General features: G+C 35.8%; 1 protein-coding gene across 1 annotated transcript; it reads left to right on the top strand.

Annotated features, from left to right (window-relative positions):
* Nucleotides 1-370: 370 nt before the first annotated feature.
* LOC133516377 (UDP-glucosyltransferase 2-like) lies at nt 371-7,088 on the top strand. The gene is made up of 5 exons (XM_061849284.1): nt 371-1,381; nt 2,247-2,466; nt 4,260-4,343; nt 4,460-4,595; nt 6,703-7,088. Exons 1-5 carry the CDS (start codon nt 560-562, stop codon nt 6,983-6,985), a joined length of 1,545 nt encoding a protein of 514 aa, XP_061705268.1. The 5' UTR covers nt 371-559; the 3' UTR covers nt 6,986-7,088.
* Nucleotides 7,089-16,199: the final 9,111 nt, after the last annotated feature.

The following is a 16,199-nucleotide window of genomic DNA, read 5'->3' as shown; positions in this document are numbered from 1 at the left end:
TTTACAATATAATATAAGATCGACTCAGGCTTGGTCTTTTTTAAGTTTTTCTGTAATCCACGTGTAATGATTTTTTGTTTTTTTGTTCAAAATTAGGCCCAGTGCTTTTGGAGATAGAGGTTGGGTGGGCAATAACTATAAAACTGTCTACATTTAAATTATAAAATCTTCATTGCATATGAACTGGATTATTTTAAACGTTTTGTTTTAGTCATTTAATAAATTATTTATTTCAATTATAAAAAAATGTCATCCTCACAAAACCGCCTCACCTCCACCTCGTCATTTCTCCGTCTCTGGAGATCTCAAATTTCAACTAGGTCAAGTAGTTTCGAAACAAATTGCCTGTGACAGCTGGACAGACGGACACACAAGTGATCCTATACTCGTAATGATTCCATTTTTATAGGCACGGAACGCTATAAAGTATAATTTGATGGTCAATATTGATAAGCGGTAACGGCAGCTGATATCCGTATCAGTGATATCAACGAAATATAACAGGAAACATGCTTCTAAATCATTCATTCGCTTAAACTTTGACTTCATAATATCATTCATGAAAATGTTGAAAGTTATTACGTTAGCTTTAGTGTTATGTGTAGTAAATACAATTGAAAGTGCCAGAATACTTTGTGTTTTTCCGGCGCCATCTCTAAGTCATGCAGCTGTGTTTCGTATTTTGACCGAAGAATTATCAAAAAGGGGACATGAATTGGTAATAATAACACCAGACCCGGCTTTTAAAGGAAATAAAGCACCAAGGAATTTCACAGAAATTGATGTACACGATGTGTCATACAAGGTTTGGAACGAAATGGTAGAAAGAGCAACGGGAGCATCTTTATATATACAGTTGAAAGCGACAATGCAAGTTTTGGCAGATTTAGTAAGAGTTCAATTAGAAACTCCACAGTTAAAAGAATTCATGGCCAAAAATCAAAAGTTTGATCTTGTTTTAACGGAAGCAAGTATTGTAGCAGCTCTAGGGTACGCTCATAAATTCAAAGCCCCAGTCATACAAGTTAGTTCATTTTATGGGATAACCAGCAATTTCGAAGGCATCGGTGCTCCTACACATTTATTCTTATATCCTGCGGCGTTTCGGAAAAAGTTGGTAAATCTAACAATGAAAGACAAAATAAAAGACGTACTTATAACTTTGGTGATAAAGTTGGCCTACATTGGGTATGAAAATGAAGTGAATATGATTTTAAAGGCTTATTTTGGTGCAGATACGCCTGAGTTGCACGAGTTGGAAAGTAACGTAGATATGTTATTTTTGAATACAAATCCTGTTTGGGAAGGAAATAGACCGGTGCCTACTAGTGTTGTGTATTTGGGACAGTTTCATATACCTCCTGTAAAAGATCTTCCAAAAGTAAGTACCTACTTTAAATTTTTGTAAAGCAGTTTTCACAGAACTGATTCATCGAGAAGCTAGTGGAAAATATATGATAAGGTACGGTCGAGGAAATTGATTCTTTAGCAATTGTCGGTTCAAGTAAATTTGGTTGTACACACTTTATGTTAAGTGTTGTCCGATGTAAAGTGAACCATTAACTGCTAAAGAATAAATTTCCTCGACCGTACTTATATTTTTTGTTATTAAATAACTATGGATATTTCGAATAATGAATTGGTAAGAACTAGGGTTTGACTTCTGGTTGCAAGTCTCACGCCCAGGCCCTGTTGCGATATTATTATTTTAAACAAACATTATATTGTGATATTTACATCTATGTATATTGTGATAAATATTCTTTATGTAAATTCAATTTAAATAAATATTCGTACTTAACAGAATATATAGTATATCATTAATTTGATAAGATTAATAATATATTGACAAAGTATTCTGAGTGTTTGTCTGAAAAAAAACTATAACATAGATTATATTCCTTCAATAACTTTTAAAATGTATAGAACGAAGGTTGAAATGAATTTTAAAGTGTACCTACTAAAAATCGAAACATTTTTTTTAGTCGCTGAACAAATGTTGGTCAGTTTGAAAGTACACTATTATAATATAGCCTACCGTTTATTCAGAGAAAGGTCCTTATGCACATGAAGCACAATGAAATTCTCTGATGGAAAGACACATATGGGCTTTTCTCATCCTGAAATACATAATTTGATTTGATTTAAATATGCATGTTTATATTATTACTCGAGTTTAATATACACAAACTATTAGTGTTTTCTAGCGAAATTGTTTCACTCAACATGTTATTATTTGCCTTCAGGATCTCAAGTCATACCTCGACTCGTCTGTCGGAGTAATTTATGTTAGTTTTGGTTCCAACTTTAGCCCGTCTACTCTCTCTGAAGACAAAATTAGTTTGCTGCTAACAGTATTCTCAAAATTACCTTATAACGTTTTATGCAAATGGGATACTGAAGATCTGCCTGCGCTACCAAGTAATGTGAAAATAATAAAATGGCTACCGCAAAACGACCTACTGAGTAAGAATTATGAATTTTCGATTATTTACGTCTCTGTAAAACTTTAGTGATTTAAGAAGTCGACATTTAGCTGAAAAGGAACCCCATTTTTCACGTACAAAGATTTTTTACTGAACATGGAAAGGTTGCAGACAGGTTTTTATTAAAGCAAGCAATAGTTATTTGTGCAACAAGAGAGCAGAGTTTGATATTTCTTCGAGTGCTTATTTTGAGTCCCGTGCAAGCGAAAGAATCTATAATAGATTCACGAGCAGAGCAGCATTTAGAATCTTGAGCGTAGTAAGGAACTCAAAAGCGTATGAGATGTAAATAACTTTGATCTCGTGTAGTACACAAAAATTTTCACGACAGCAGTGTGAACATATTTGTAAGGTAAAAATACATCCTAAAAAAATTTAATCCATCTTCATCATTATTTCACTCATGTTTTCTTAAAGTATTTTATTTCTAACAATTAAGTTTAATTACCGCAATAAAACAAAACGAAAGCAATTTAAAAAAAAATAATACGGAAATAATGAAGTAACGAACATCAATTGATAGTTTAATCGACAACTATTTTTTGTAAAAAAAAAACTTTGTAAGATACGGTCCGAATTGCAGATACAACTATTTGTCAACTATAGTAAATAAATAGAAAAAAAAGTAAAAGTCGTTAAAAGTAGAACTATTTACTTTGCGTAACAATTGCGTATTTTTTTAAGTTAATTGTTTTGATTGTATAATAAAATACGTAAAATATGGTGTTTTTATTAAATTTTAAACTTTTATTTCATTAATTCATTATTACGATTGAGGACTCTTAGGGTGTTTTGGAACGATGCGGTCTGCCTTGTTTCGGGGGTCTAGTATAAACCGTCAATATACCGTTGAATTACGTACGCACTTATTTTTGTCTCTTTTTTGCTAATGTAGTGAAAAGGACAAAGACAGTAGAATCCAAATATTTCGAACTTGTATTAGGCCCCGCACGTTGAAATGACATTCGAATATAAAGGTAACTTGAATATTATTTTGTCTCACTCAGTGAGATTTTTTCGATTTTGCACACTGTTTTTAAGCAGCAAATTACCCTTGTTCCAGCTGCTGACGTGAAAAATCTTTTAATATTGATACTGAGTTAACGAATGGTTTTGATTACTAATTCGTTTTATTGATCGCAGGCAGGATTATTATTAATTCCAAGCAAAATTAAATGAATTGGATGTTTGAATGTTTCCAATACTTATACCATAAGAGAGGTATGGGCATTGTGAATGTCATCTCGCTTAGTGTGGTAGGGTACAGCACACTGGATGTCATTCCAGATCTAGAGCAGAGCTCAACCGGGGAAGTACCTCCACCTTACATAAAACCGCAGTCAAATAACACCAGACCCTACTCATAGTGTTGTGTTCCTGCCGGTGAGTAAGGTTGCCAGAGCTCAACCAGGGTGTCCAGGGTAGGGGGGTGTTAGGTATATGTAACTCCTCTGGAGTTGCAGGCGTCCATAGGCTACGGAGACTGCCATCACGCGGGCCGTTTGCTTGTTTTCCACTGACGTAGTAAAAAAAAAATATTTTAATTAAAAATTCAAAAAAATACAACAACGTTAAGAATGGATAAAGGATAATTTTTAAAATGCGCACACTCATTCGAATATTTGTATTCCAAGAACTTATAATGGAAACTAACCATTGAAGATATTTGTTGATGTTGTTTATTTATTACGATTCATTATTGGCGTCAGGGATTACCTAAATGCCATTGAAAGAAAAATATTTATCCTCAATAAGTTCCGCATATTTTTCCAGGACATCCAAAAATAAAACTTTTCATTACTCAAGGAGGAATGCAATCAACAGACGAGGCAATCGTTGCTGGCGTACCATTAATAGGTAATGTTATTAATCTTAATAGTAAATATTCGTCGTTTATGAAAATAAATATTTCTTTTTATTAATATGCATTTTTGTACTGCGCTCATTTTTAATATGTTGGTCTTTGTTCGTAGGTATACCATTACGAGCAGACCAGTTTTTCAATACTGAGAAGTATATACAACACAAAATTGGTGAAAAACTTAATTGGGACACATTAACAGAGGAGGAGTTTTATAACACCATATTAAAAGTTGTGGAAGATGACAGGTATATTAAAATTACTATTGTAGCAATTATGGTATCGTTATCCAAGTTAGGTGTGATGTTCGTTTTATTTCGAACTTGACTGCACAGCAGTGCAACTGATTTTTATAGATTCGATGTTACAAATTATATCTATGGAAAATTAAGGTTACTGCATACGTTATGTGATTTAAAACCCGTGACTGGAACGACGACGTATAGGTATTGTATACAACAGCGGCGGCAGACGGAGTGGATTTTCTGAATTATCTAACTATAAAAACTAATAAAAAATTATGCATTAGTGTAATCATAATTCATAATTCTTAGGGCCACTCCACACTAGCGTCTCCCGAGCGTCGGCGTCTAGTCAACTCTATGGCAGCTGCTGGACGCAAAGTTAACGCCAGTGTTGGCCGAACGTTAATTGCAAATAACCTCAACCATTATAAATTGAAGCGTAAACCGTAAGGGACGGTTACAGTTTACGGTTCAATTTATAATGGACATTGGCCAATGATAGTTAATTTCCTTAACGTTTCGGCTACCACTGGTTGACGCGACTGCGCAGCGACGCCATTTTCCATAGCACTGACTTTACGACGACGCTAAAAAAAAAACAGCTATTGTGAGGCGGCCCTTACTCGTGATAGTGATAAGCATTGACGCATTATCGAATGTATGTTGTTATATAATAGAAGGATTTACCTATCAATAATCAGTGAAATTAAAGATAGGCGAAATTATTACGAAATAATGTTGCTATGCTATGCTTTTAATATTTTTGCTCGAGTTTAAGGAGTAATGTAATTTTAGTTAAGCAAAATAAAAGAAAAGTTGGCAGGAATTTTGACAGCCCAGACAGTGTAGCTGTTATTTTAAACGTCAAGCATCTATCTAGTTAGGATTATTACGGTTTCTTTACACTTGCACAAGCTGGGCTATCATAATCGCTGCCAACTTAGCTTGGTCTGACTCTACAGTGTTTACCTTAGAACGAAAAAATACACTAGCGCGTTGTAGTAATACGGCAGAAAATTGGTATAAACTTTTTGCAGCATGTTGTCACTTTTCTAACTAGTAGTGGTGGACCCGGAACCGTCTAGATAATACTACTCGTATGTTCATATGTTTGACAAGCTACGGTAAGCCACATACATGCGGTCAGTTAAATTCCACCGCGTAAATGCATATTATAGGCTGGATTCACAGAACCTTCTAAGTTCCAACTCTGTATTCATCATAAATGTACCACAATTATAATTAGCCAGTGCCCAGATAAAATCCCCTCTCTATCGGATTTTATACTTAATGCAAATCTGTATTCTACAATTTCAACTTGCATGAATTTGCATGGACGTTATTGCGCTGTGGGATTAACATGTATACTATAATACGGCTCCGTTGGGATAAGTTTGCTTAAATTACCTACTCTGCTTTTGCGTTTCGATAATACTTAAATAATTAATTTGTCATATTTCAATTTATTACATCTGAAGAACAAAAGGATTAACATAAAGTAGATATTTCACTTTACCGAATTTTCCGTTCTATGCAAATTATTTTATTTTTTTTATTCACCGTTAACTTAATATGCCAATTTATCTATATTTCCATTACATCTATATAAAATAAAATGGCTATCCTATACCAATAATAATATCTCATTTTAATAATAACAAAAACATTACAATTTAAACTTATACAAATTACTAGCTTTTGCTTCTGCGTGGAATCTAATTTGAGTAGCTTAATACATCCGATATTCCCCAAACAGTCTTCCATCCACTTTTCATAACACAGACAGACAGACACGCTTTCGCGTTTATGATATTAGTAATGAATTATTTTTACATATTAACAAATAATATGTGAAAATAAGAATATATTATTATGGGATGGGAGTATTTAATTTGACTACATCAATTGTTGTGTAAGAATGTCCCAATGATATTTATTTACTTATTTATATCTCGTGTATCTTGTATGTTTATTATATGATATCATTGAATTTAAAGTTTTTTTTTCGTCTATTGCGTTACTGAGGAGATATTATTATGAACGGTGATCTCTTCTTTATCCCTCAAGATTTCCCATTACAAATAACTAATAAAAATGTTTATCTTTTCAGCTACCGTCAAAACGTGTTGAAACTCCGTACGTTAATGGCGGACCAGCCGATGTCGGCACTGGAGCGCGCGGTGTGGTGGACGGAGCACGTGTTGCGGCACGGTGGCGCGCGCCATCTGAGAGCGCCCGCTGCTGGCATAAGCTGGGCCGACTACTACGAACTGAAATTAGTGGCAGTGTTATTTTCCATCTTAGTTACTACTCTGTTATTATTTATAGGGTTTTTGTATATGTTAGGGAAATTAGTAATGAAACTGTTTGTGAGAAAATCCAAAAAAGACTAAACTATGAATGTTTGGACCGCTTGTTTTTGTTTCTTCAGAAATATCATTATCTTAACAGAATATTAGAATCGTTCATACGTAGGTGAGACCTCAGACCAGCAATATTCATGATCAAATTATTGCATCGTGTTCAAATATTATCAAAAAAAAAAATATTGGCCTAGAGTAACTGCCCCGTTGTCACAAGCTGTTTGAGTACGATTGCAGATTAAAGGATGTGATGGGAAGGATGATGTTCCCGCGATGCAGACAGGGACCTTTAGATTTTTTTTTTATACCACGACGGTGGCAAGCAAGCATATGGCCCGCCTGATGGTAAGCAGTCACCGTAGCCTATGGACGCCTGCAACTCCAGAGGTGTTACATGCGCGTTGCCGACCCTTTAAAAATCTGTACACTCCTTTTTTGAAGAACCTCATACTGTAGACCCTCGGGAAAACCTCGGCAGGTAGCTCATTCCACAACCGGAGCGTGCGCGGGAGGAAGTTCCTCTTAAACCGCACAGTGCGTGACCATTTAGGTTCTAGGGTGTGAGGATGAACACCCTGCCGACGGCGGGCGGTGCGGTGATAGAAAGTAGCCGTGGGCATCATGTCAAACAATTCTTCAGAGCACAGCCCATTGTACAAGCGGTAGAACACACATAAGGAGGCAAAGTCTCTCCTTAGACTTAAAGGTTCAATACCGCTTGTGAGTTTGGGATCGTCGACGATTCGTACAGCACGTCTTTGAACTGAGTCGAAGGGCCCAAGCTGGCATCCAGGTGCTCCTGCCCAAAGGTGACAGCAATACTCCATATGGGGTCTCACTTGCGATTTATAAAGTAGCAGTCTTTGCCCTGGAGTAATATTGATCATATATTTTGACAAATATAACATTTTTTTAAAGACACGCCAACAGTACATAATAAACAATCTAAGCAAGCACCATAAATATAGAGGACACACACAATAATAGGTGAGCATCAGCACCCAATAGATTTTTACACTAGTAAAACTAATATTATACATTCTTGAAAAAAAAAAAACTTCTACTACTACTAAACTCACGAAAGTTCACAGTTAAAGCCAAAATATTGTCATGCCTTTGAAGACATTGAAGTTACAAATCACAGAATTGTTTTAATTTAACAAGCCTTATGACTATGATACATAAAATAAATAAAAAAATTCAGGTTACATTTTGTCATCCCTACAAGCAGTGTTGTTTTCAAAGTTAATTCATTAGAGGGCGAACAGATGGCGCCTCTGGGAAAAACGATCCCTTGTTTTATGTTGTAACTTTTGTGTCACCGTCAAAGGACAACCCTTCCACGCTCATACTTGTTGTAATCACAACTGGTAACCCTAGAAAACAACGATATTAACTAGATTCAGAGGAAATTGGCAGTATAACAATATTTTGTTAAAAATTATATTATGCTGTGATAGGAAGTTTAATTAGGGTTGTCAAATCTGTACGCACACTGGCAAAATAGAGCTTTTAAAGAGAATTTTCGAGACAGGCGTTAAAGAAAGTTAAGGAGTTAAATAATGTAAAGACTTTAATAATGAATAAGCCAGAATGTCGAATGAGATATACGGTTTTGTTTGAGATTTGGAAGTCTGGTTTAACTGAAGTTTTTGTGTTGTAAAATTTTAATTTTTCGTCTTAAGTTGGTGATGTTACTCTTGGGACAGGTTAAAGAGCCAAAGTGCCACTTTGTGGTTAGGTTGTTTTGTTAATGAAAAAAGTAAAACAAACAAAATAAACTCGGATTATTTTAGTATAACAAGGAATCAAAATTTTGTGCACAGCGGTGGCATCCAAACATATTGTACTAAAGCGTACGAATGCATCCTTAGCAACTTTGCGGAAATCTTGTCCACTGTTGAAACAATTACATTGGAATTAATAATAAAAGTTGATACGGCTTTGACGAATACGGTATAATGCATACGAAAGTAATAAACTCTTATAATAATAATAACCGCCGTCCAGAGTGCGGTGTCAGAGCTATATGCTCGCAGGGTGGAAGTGAAATATGCATAAGACGCGAGTTGGCACAGTGGCTGCTTACAGCCACTGGGTAGAAAGCGGCGCACACTTCTCCACACCCTGAGCCGCTCACGCAATATTGTCCCCTTGTCGCTCTGTGCGAGCGGCCGTTTTCGGGGACCCATATTGTGAGTTGGCGTGTCACCACCTGTCCATTTTTTCGTGTTTTTTTTAAACATATGATCAGGGCAGGTGCCATAGTCACCTCCATAGTCTCGGTTACCAGTCCACTAACAACTCAACCCAATAGCCCGGTCCCGAGTATTTGTAAGAGACATACAAATAATAATAATAATAGCCCGCAGGGCAGCTTGTGGCGAGCTGTTGGGGAGTAACGACCCCACGGACCCGAGTGCTCCAGAGGGTCGGTCAGGGTCTCCGTCTCCGGCGAGTCTTCGTCGGTCGGAGTGGAACCCCAAGGGGACCCGTAGGACTCTCAGCTCTGGCTTGCCTTAATTGGCCGTCCAGAGGGGAGACGTTAGAGCTATACGCTCCAGGGGTGGAAGTGTTAAAGGGCATAACGCCGCGAGTAACTTCGGAGAAAGCGCAGCACACCTCTCGACACCCCTGAGCCGCTCACGCCGGTGTTGCGCCTGGCCGTCTTTACGATGGCGCATCAGGTGCCCATCTAGCGAGTGGCGAGTCACCGCCCGCCTCGATAACACTGTATATCACAATGTTATTGCAGGTGTCCGGAACTCTGAGCAATAGCCCAGTTTTATTGTCCATCCAAATTCAAACCATAGACCAGGACTCTTTCCATTTTTCTGCAATAGCCTCAAATGCCTGTTGAAACCGGTTTATGGGTATCTATTTATGTACCGATGAATGGGTTCCAGCAGGCGTTCTACAAGACATCAAAGCTGTCCAAATGGCCTCTACGTGTTGGATCTATATCCCCACGCACGCCTTATAAATGACCGGGCTTAAAAACCCGAGAGTTTGTAACGGAGATACAAATAATAATAATAATCTTTATTGTGCACAACGAAAACATGATTAAATACAGCAATTATCATTAAAAAAACTTAGCAACAACAGGCGGTCTTATTGCTAAAAAGTGATCTCTTCCAGACAACCAACAAAAGTAGTAGAAATACAATATTAAACTTACATACCGACAGAGTAAGTATAAGATTCAGGTTATTCTGTAAAGTGCAGTTCTTATCGAGTTAGTCTGCTTCAGGCTTCTAGCAACACTGGGAACGGAAGCCGGTGTTGCTCGATGGCTTCAGGTGTAAGTGACATCACATTATATTTACATCTTTAAATATAATTTTCATTTCTCATGTTCTGAAAGTGGGTCGTTGTTGTTCTATAAAGTGTGCGTAAAATAGTACATTTCCGCTCTAGACCACTGTACTTTCTAAGTTTTTTTTCTTTTTTTACGATAAACAATCAAAATTTTGGTTTAAAATTTTGATTGTTGTACAATTTCCATTCAGACAATTAACTCCCGATTCCATAAATAACGATATTTTTGCCTAGGTAATTTGCTAATTGTAAGTACCCTCAAGAAATATTACTGTACTGTAGTTTTTACTTAGCCGTGGTTTTATAATGCACATGTATTTTACTTTCCTCCATTTTAGTCTCGAAATATTGGCGCTTTCACTGCGTTTGAGCATCAAACTAGCTCGACAGAAATGGGTACCTATCATCCCTTGGTTAACAATTGGTTATCCCTATCTCATCTCATATACGAATATGACCCTATGTATAATGATTGTGTGCAAGTTGATGTGATTTTATCTCCTGGCGCGACCACTGTGTACTGCAGGATTGGATGTGAAATATGTATACATTTTCTCATCTTATTGCAATGGATTAAAGTGAAGAAATGTATACATATTTATGAACTGGATTGTACTCTTTACATCTTCTCGATTTTTTTAGTATTCCCAGCTTTTACTTTTGTAATAAAATTGTATTTTTTAGGTTTATGTATCTTTTTAACAGTTCGGGTAATACTGAATGACTTCCAAATATCAGGTAATTGCGAAAATGGTTTATGGGTGATTTTCGAGATTACCCGATGTTCGGAAGTGATTTGGATTCCCGGAATAACGAATATACTTAACTAAATGTTTGAATACTTAACAAAACATTAATTATCTTACACAGAATATGCATCTGCTCTCTTTAACCCATAATGGAATCTGTTTATTTCAATCCTACCATTATGAACATAAACAGCTCCATTTCCGTACAAGAATTATTGTAACAGCCCTAGTTTATGGATAAATATGTTATCCTTTACATTTTATTGCCCACGTTATTGTACTTTTACTCCATTACGTTGTTCGGCGAGGGATAAAGGAATCAGTGGAAAATTTATATAAGTAACACGTGTAAGGCTTAAAACTGATGAAAGTGATTTATGTTCAGATTATACTTTAGTCTTTGTTGAGCTGCTAACTTTTCAAAAGTGACTTCAAGTTATGTTTTTGTTTCAGTGTTTTCTTAATATTTAGATAAGGCAGCTACTGTTTTGGTATATCGCAATTTATACATACTAAATACTATTTTGTTTTCATTAATCTTTAATATTTGACTAGGGCTTACTGAGTGACAACCCTAGTGTTCAAGTTTATTAATTATTGATGATAATATACCTTCTAAGTTGGCAATATCTTATTTTTACATGCTATATCTGTGGTAAAAAAATAATATAATAGAAAATCTAGGAAATTTTAAAGTAGGTATCAGAAAATTGTTGTCATCATTATAAACTAAACACACACGATTATAATTAAATTTAAGGAACCGTAAACATTGACCTTTTTTATCTAGAATTGTATACCGGGTGTTTCCTGTAACAGGAGCAATAAATTAAACTGTAGGCTGTACTCCTCAAACTGACCAACATTTGTTCAACAACTTTGAAAAATAACTTACGTTTTGATTTATATTACACATTGTTGAAGTTAATTCTAAGACGCAATGTATTGCGAATTTTGTTATGTTTAAAGCGTGACAAGCAACGTCAAACACACTGATGTCAGCGTACATTGAAAATAATATAAAATTTCTATGAAAAAGTTAAAATCTAAAGATTTCATAATTTTTAAAATTTGGATATGGAAAGTTATATCGTTTTAGGAGTACAATATATGGTTTAATTATTTTCTCGTGTTACAGGAAACACCCGGTATAACTAGCATAATTTCAAATGTACCTGTGTGACCTGTAAAATATTTTTTACCACTAAAGAAACTGAACTGAACTATAGATCACCATAACTGCAAAAGGCTATGAAAAAAACAATCAGGAATGAAAGAGATAGCGGTTATAGCGGGGACAGAGAAGTCCCAACTGTCAAGAAGGCACATCGGCGAAATATCGATGTGAGTTGCTCTTGACGTTGAATTATTAACCACTAAAATTGCAGCGGCCCAATACACAGACGGAACCGAGTCTTTTTTTCATCTGTTTATTAAAATGATGGTCTTTGATGTAATATTATTTGTCGATTGCTCGTAGAAGTGGGGTGAAAAGGAAAAATATGCAGATGGTAAGGCAGAATAAATGCGGCAAAGGACAAGCCGAGATCTGCTTCTTAATCTCTATGTGTTTAACTCGTAGAGTGAAAGGCAGTTACTGAGTTTATTATTTAATCTATATCATTAAATTAAACAACAATCTTGTAGAAAATTTATAGGATGGAGTCCATATAAATAAGGAGAGTACAGATTATTTTAAAGGGTCGGCAACATGCATGGAATACCTCGAACATGTAGGCGACGATAGGCTAAGGTTAACGCTTAATATTAGGCGGACCGTATGCTTGTTTGCCACCGACGTGGTATAAAAAATATGCCACAGCGAAAGGGAGCCGCCCACAAGATGATCTAAGAAAGGTTTGAGATGAAGACATAAATAGGCAGCGATGACGTTCTTGAATTCTGCTTTTGGATTAGGAGAAACTGGAGAAAGACATGTATATAATTATTATTATTGAAATAATGTTTGTATGAAATTAATCGAACCACATTGGTAGCTAGGAAACTTTTTCGCCATAAGTTCCTCTTTTAAGACATTCACACTGACTACAAAAGGCGGTGTTTGGCGCCTTTTATCCAAATCCCCTTCATTCAGGCGTCAAATTCTCTATGCCGAATTGGAAACTTTAACAGAGCATTTATCGCGAACAGCATTATGTTTGGATCCACGTTTTCAGTGTGATGTAATAAAACGAGATCCGACTAGGCAAAAGTAACTTTTTTTATGTTAACAGTTAACGCATGTTTTATCTATTGCTTTCTCCTGATTGATAGTGGAAATGCTTTCCCGGAATTTCATTTTAGCCACACAAAGTTGTTGGTTTTCTAGTATCACTTAAATACATGTCATACAGGAGGTAACAAAAAACAAGTTGTACAATATACTGATTATAATATACCTTTCCCTAAAAATATTATTAGCTCGGTAAGAAGTAAGATGCTAGTATTTTTAAGGTGGCGACTTAAATGGCTTGACTCCTTGGCGCTGCGTAGAGATGTGGCCTCGCTCTGCATTTTCTATCGCATATATAACGGGGAGTGCTCCGAGGAATTGTTCGGATTAATCCCTGCCGCTTCTTTTCGCCATCGCCCTACGCGACAACATTTCCATCCTCACCACTTAGATGGTTGGCAGTCCTCAACTGTGCGTTTCTCCAGAAACTTCCTGCCTCGCACAGCTAAACTGTGGAATGAACTGTCTGCGGTATTTCCGGACCGATATGACTTTCAAACCTTCAAGAAAAGAGCCTACTCCCATCTTAAATTCCGGCAACGCAATTACAACCCCTCTGGTGTTCCGGGTGTCCATGGGCGGCGGTAATCGCTTACCATCAGGTGATTCGTCTGCTCGTTTGCCTCCTGTATCATTAAAAAAAAACTTTAATACCTCATGATCGTATTTTAAAACTGAGATTGCTGGCTCTGAACTTCATAATTATATTATTACACGTAGCACCGGTTTTTTCTTATACAAAAAATACCGATATTATTACGTTCTTTGGTTCATTATTTAATTTTTAATGGCACAATCTAATAGTACTTACGAAGTTGTCATCTAAATACATGATTCAGTCCTACGTGAATATTGGGTTATTTCGGGTTTTCCAAAAAAACCGGTTCCGAGCCCTGCATGTAGGTTTTATTTCCGTTAAGGTGACATTGGGATAGCAACTACATCACAGTCAATTTCCTTGATAAAATGGATTAACTTCCTTGCCGCATTACTGCCTTAATTAGAAAGTTCAACGCTGCAGTAATGCAGCTGCAACTCCTATCCGAACGTCGTCTTGATTTGCATTTAACTTCTTTGACGGCTTCAATTTTTACAATTAAGTGAAAATAATAAGTTCGCAAACTAGAGAAACCTACAAAATGTACCTATCGGAATAAATTATTTTTAATATGACGGCAACAAAAACAGGGCTTCCTAATTTTTGCTGTTCTCAACATATCGACTGGCATATAGAATTTCGGCTTTTTTTATAAATTTTATTAATAATAGCATTTAGCTATAACCGTAATAATATATCCGGCGGTTATTGTGGAATCGGTTATTATATTATTCATAACCAATAAGACGTACTTAAATAGATTACGTATTAATATCTCTTGGCAAATACTGCTATTATGTTGGTTTGATTAATGTGAATATGATGTCTGTAAGGCATGTACTGTACCTTTGAGCCGAGGGATAGTCACCGTTTAATCTGTTGTCGAAGTAAATGGCTTCACAAAGATGCATTGTTTAGTTAGCAGGGTAACCTGTGTATATCCTTGTAGTATACGTATCTGCTATATATATACATATGTGCTGCAGGCTCTTTGAAGTACTTGATTTGCCTTATCTTAGGCTCGATTAGTGGTCGTAATAGGTATTAAATATTAAGGCCGCTAATTGAGGGTGAAATGGCAATGACTATCTATTCTGTAATCTCGCGCTTTCTCGTGTAAATGTGGAATCAAATGGAAATTAACGAAACCATCTAATGAAACGTGATGGATCAAATAATGAGAAAAGTATTTATTTATTTTAATTCTAACATGTTTTACGATAAGTCAGAATTCTATATTCATGTTCAGGGGTCGGACAAAAAGTGCGGATGACGTCAAACCACTTATAGGATGATTTCAAATAGTATTTTTGATTTTCATAAACAATTATCACTTATCATTTATCAACCTCTTTATTGACCTCTTTATTAAACGATATCGCCACTTGAAATGAGTAAGTACGTTTTTGACTGACACATGTCAATCAGATGAACAATAAATTGACTTCGTTATTGTTTAGCTATTGTATCCTCACGATTATATTTAGCTAAAATTTATATTTACTAATGTATAAGAAAACGCTCTAAAATGTCATCTTTACTCGAATATTGTGGCAATTTTCCGTTTTTGGAGGTACGTGACAAACACGTATACTGCTAATCTTACCTACTGTTCCCACTTTTGACTATTAAACCTATTTATCTGAGGATCCCACAGACTTGTTCTAACTAATTTCAAATAATTATACCTTATGGTAACAAGTTTCGTGAAATTTATTTTATTCACTACATCACCCTACCACCTGTATTATTAATTCCATGGATTTATTTACGATTATTTTGTTACTTCATTAATACTACTTTGTTACTACATGTCACACGGAAGTTTAAATACAAACTCAAACATCATCCTGTGTGCAAGATTACGTCATTTTTACGTCATCCGCACTTTTTGTCCGACCCCTGTTCATGTTATTTGTTTATGATTTTATAAATAAATGCAACTAAAACTGACACCGGACACGTGCATTAAATTTTATGTTTGAGTTTGATTTTCCGCCTGATAGCCCATTGAAATACGTTGCCATCGTGCATTAGGATCGGCTAATTCTTGTATATTATGTTAATAGTGACATTTTGTCATATTCAAGTTAACAACTTTGAAAGCCTGACTTTAAAAATACTTGGATTAGTTTTGGTTCTTGTTTGAATTTGGTAACAATACAATTAATGTTACGGCAAAAGTATATTAATTATAAACTAAAATGGATCTCATATAATAAAGAAAAAGTGACCAAGCCCTTCAGTGGCCGAGGCCGGAATCGAACCGGCGTTTTCAGCTTGCGTGGCTAACGTCCTGGTCACCAAGTTGGGTAGACAATATGTTAGAGTTGGTTAAAGGCG

Source organism: Cydia pomonella, chromosome 3 (genome assembly GCF_033807575.1).
Source record: "Cydia pomonella isolate Wapato2018A chromosome 3, ilCydPomo1, whole genome shotgun sequence".
Taxonomy (NCBI): domain Eukaryota; kingdom Metazoa; phylum Arthropoda; class Insecta; order Lepidoptera; family Tortricidae; genus Cydia; species Cydia pomonella.
The sequence above is the reverse complement of the archived record's forward strand: the minus strand, read 5'-3'. Positions and strand labels throughout refer to the sequence as shown.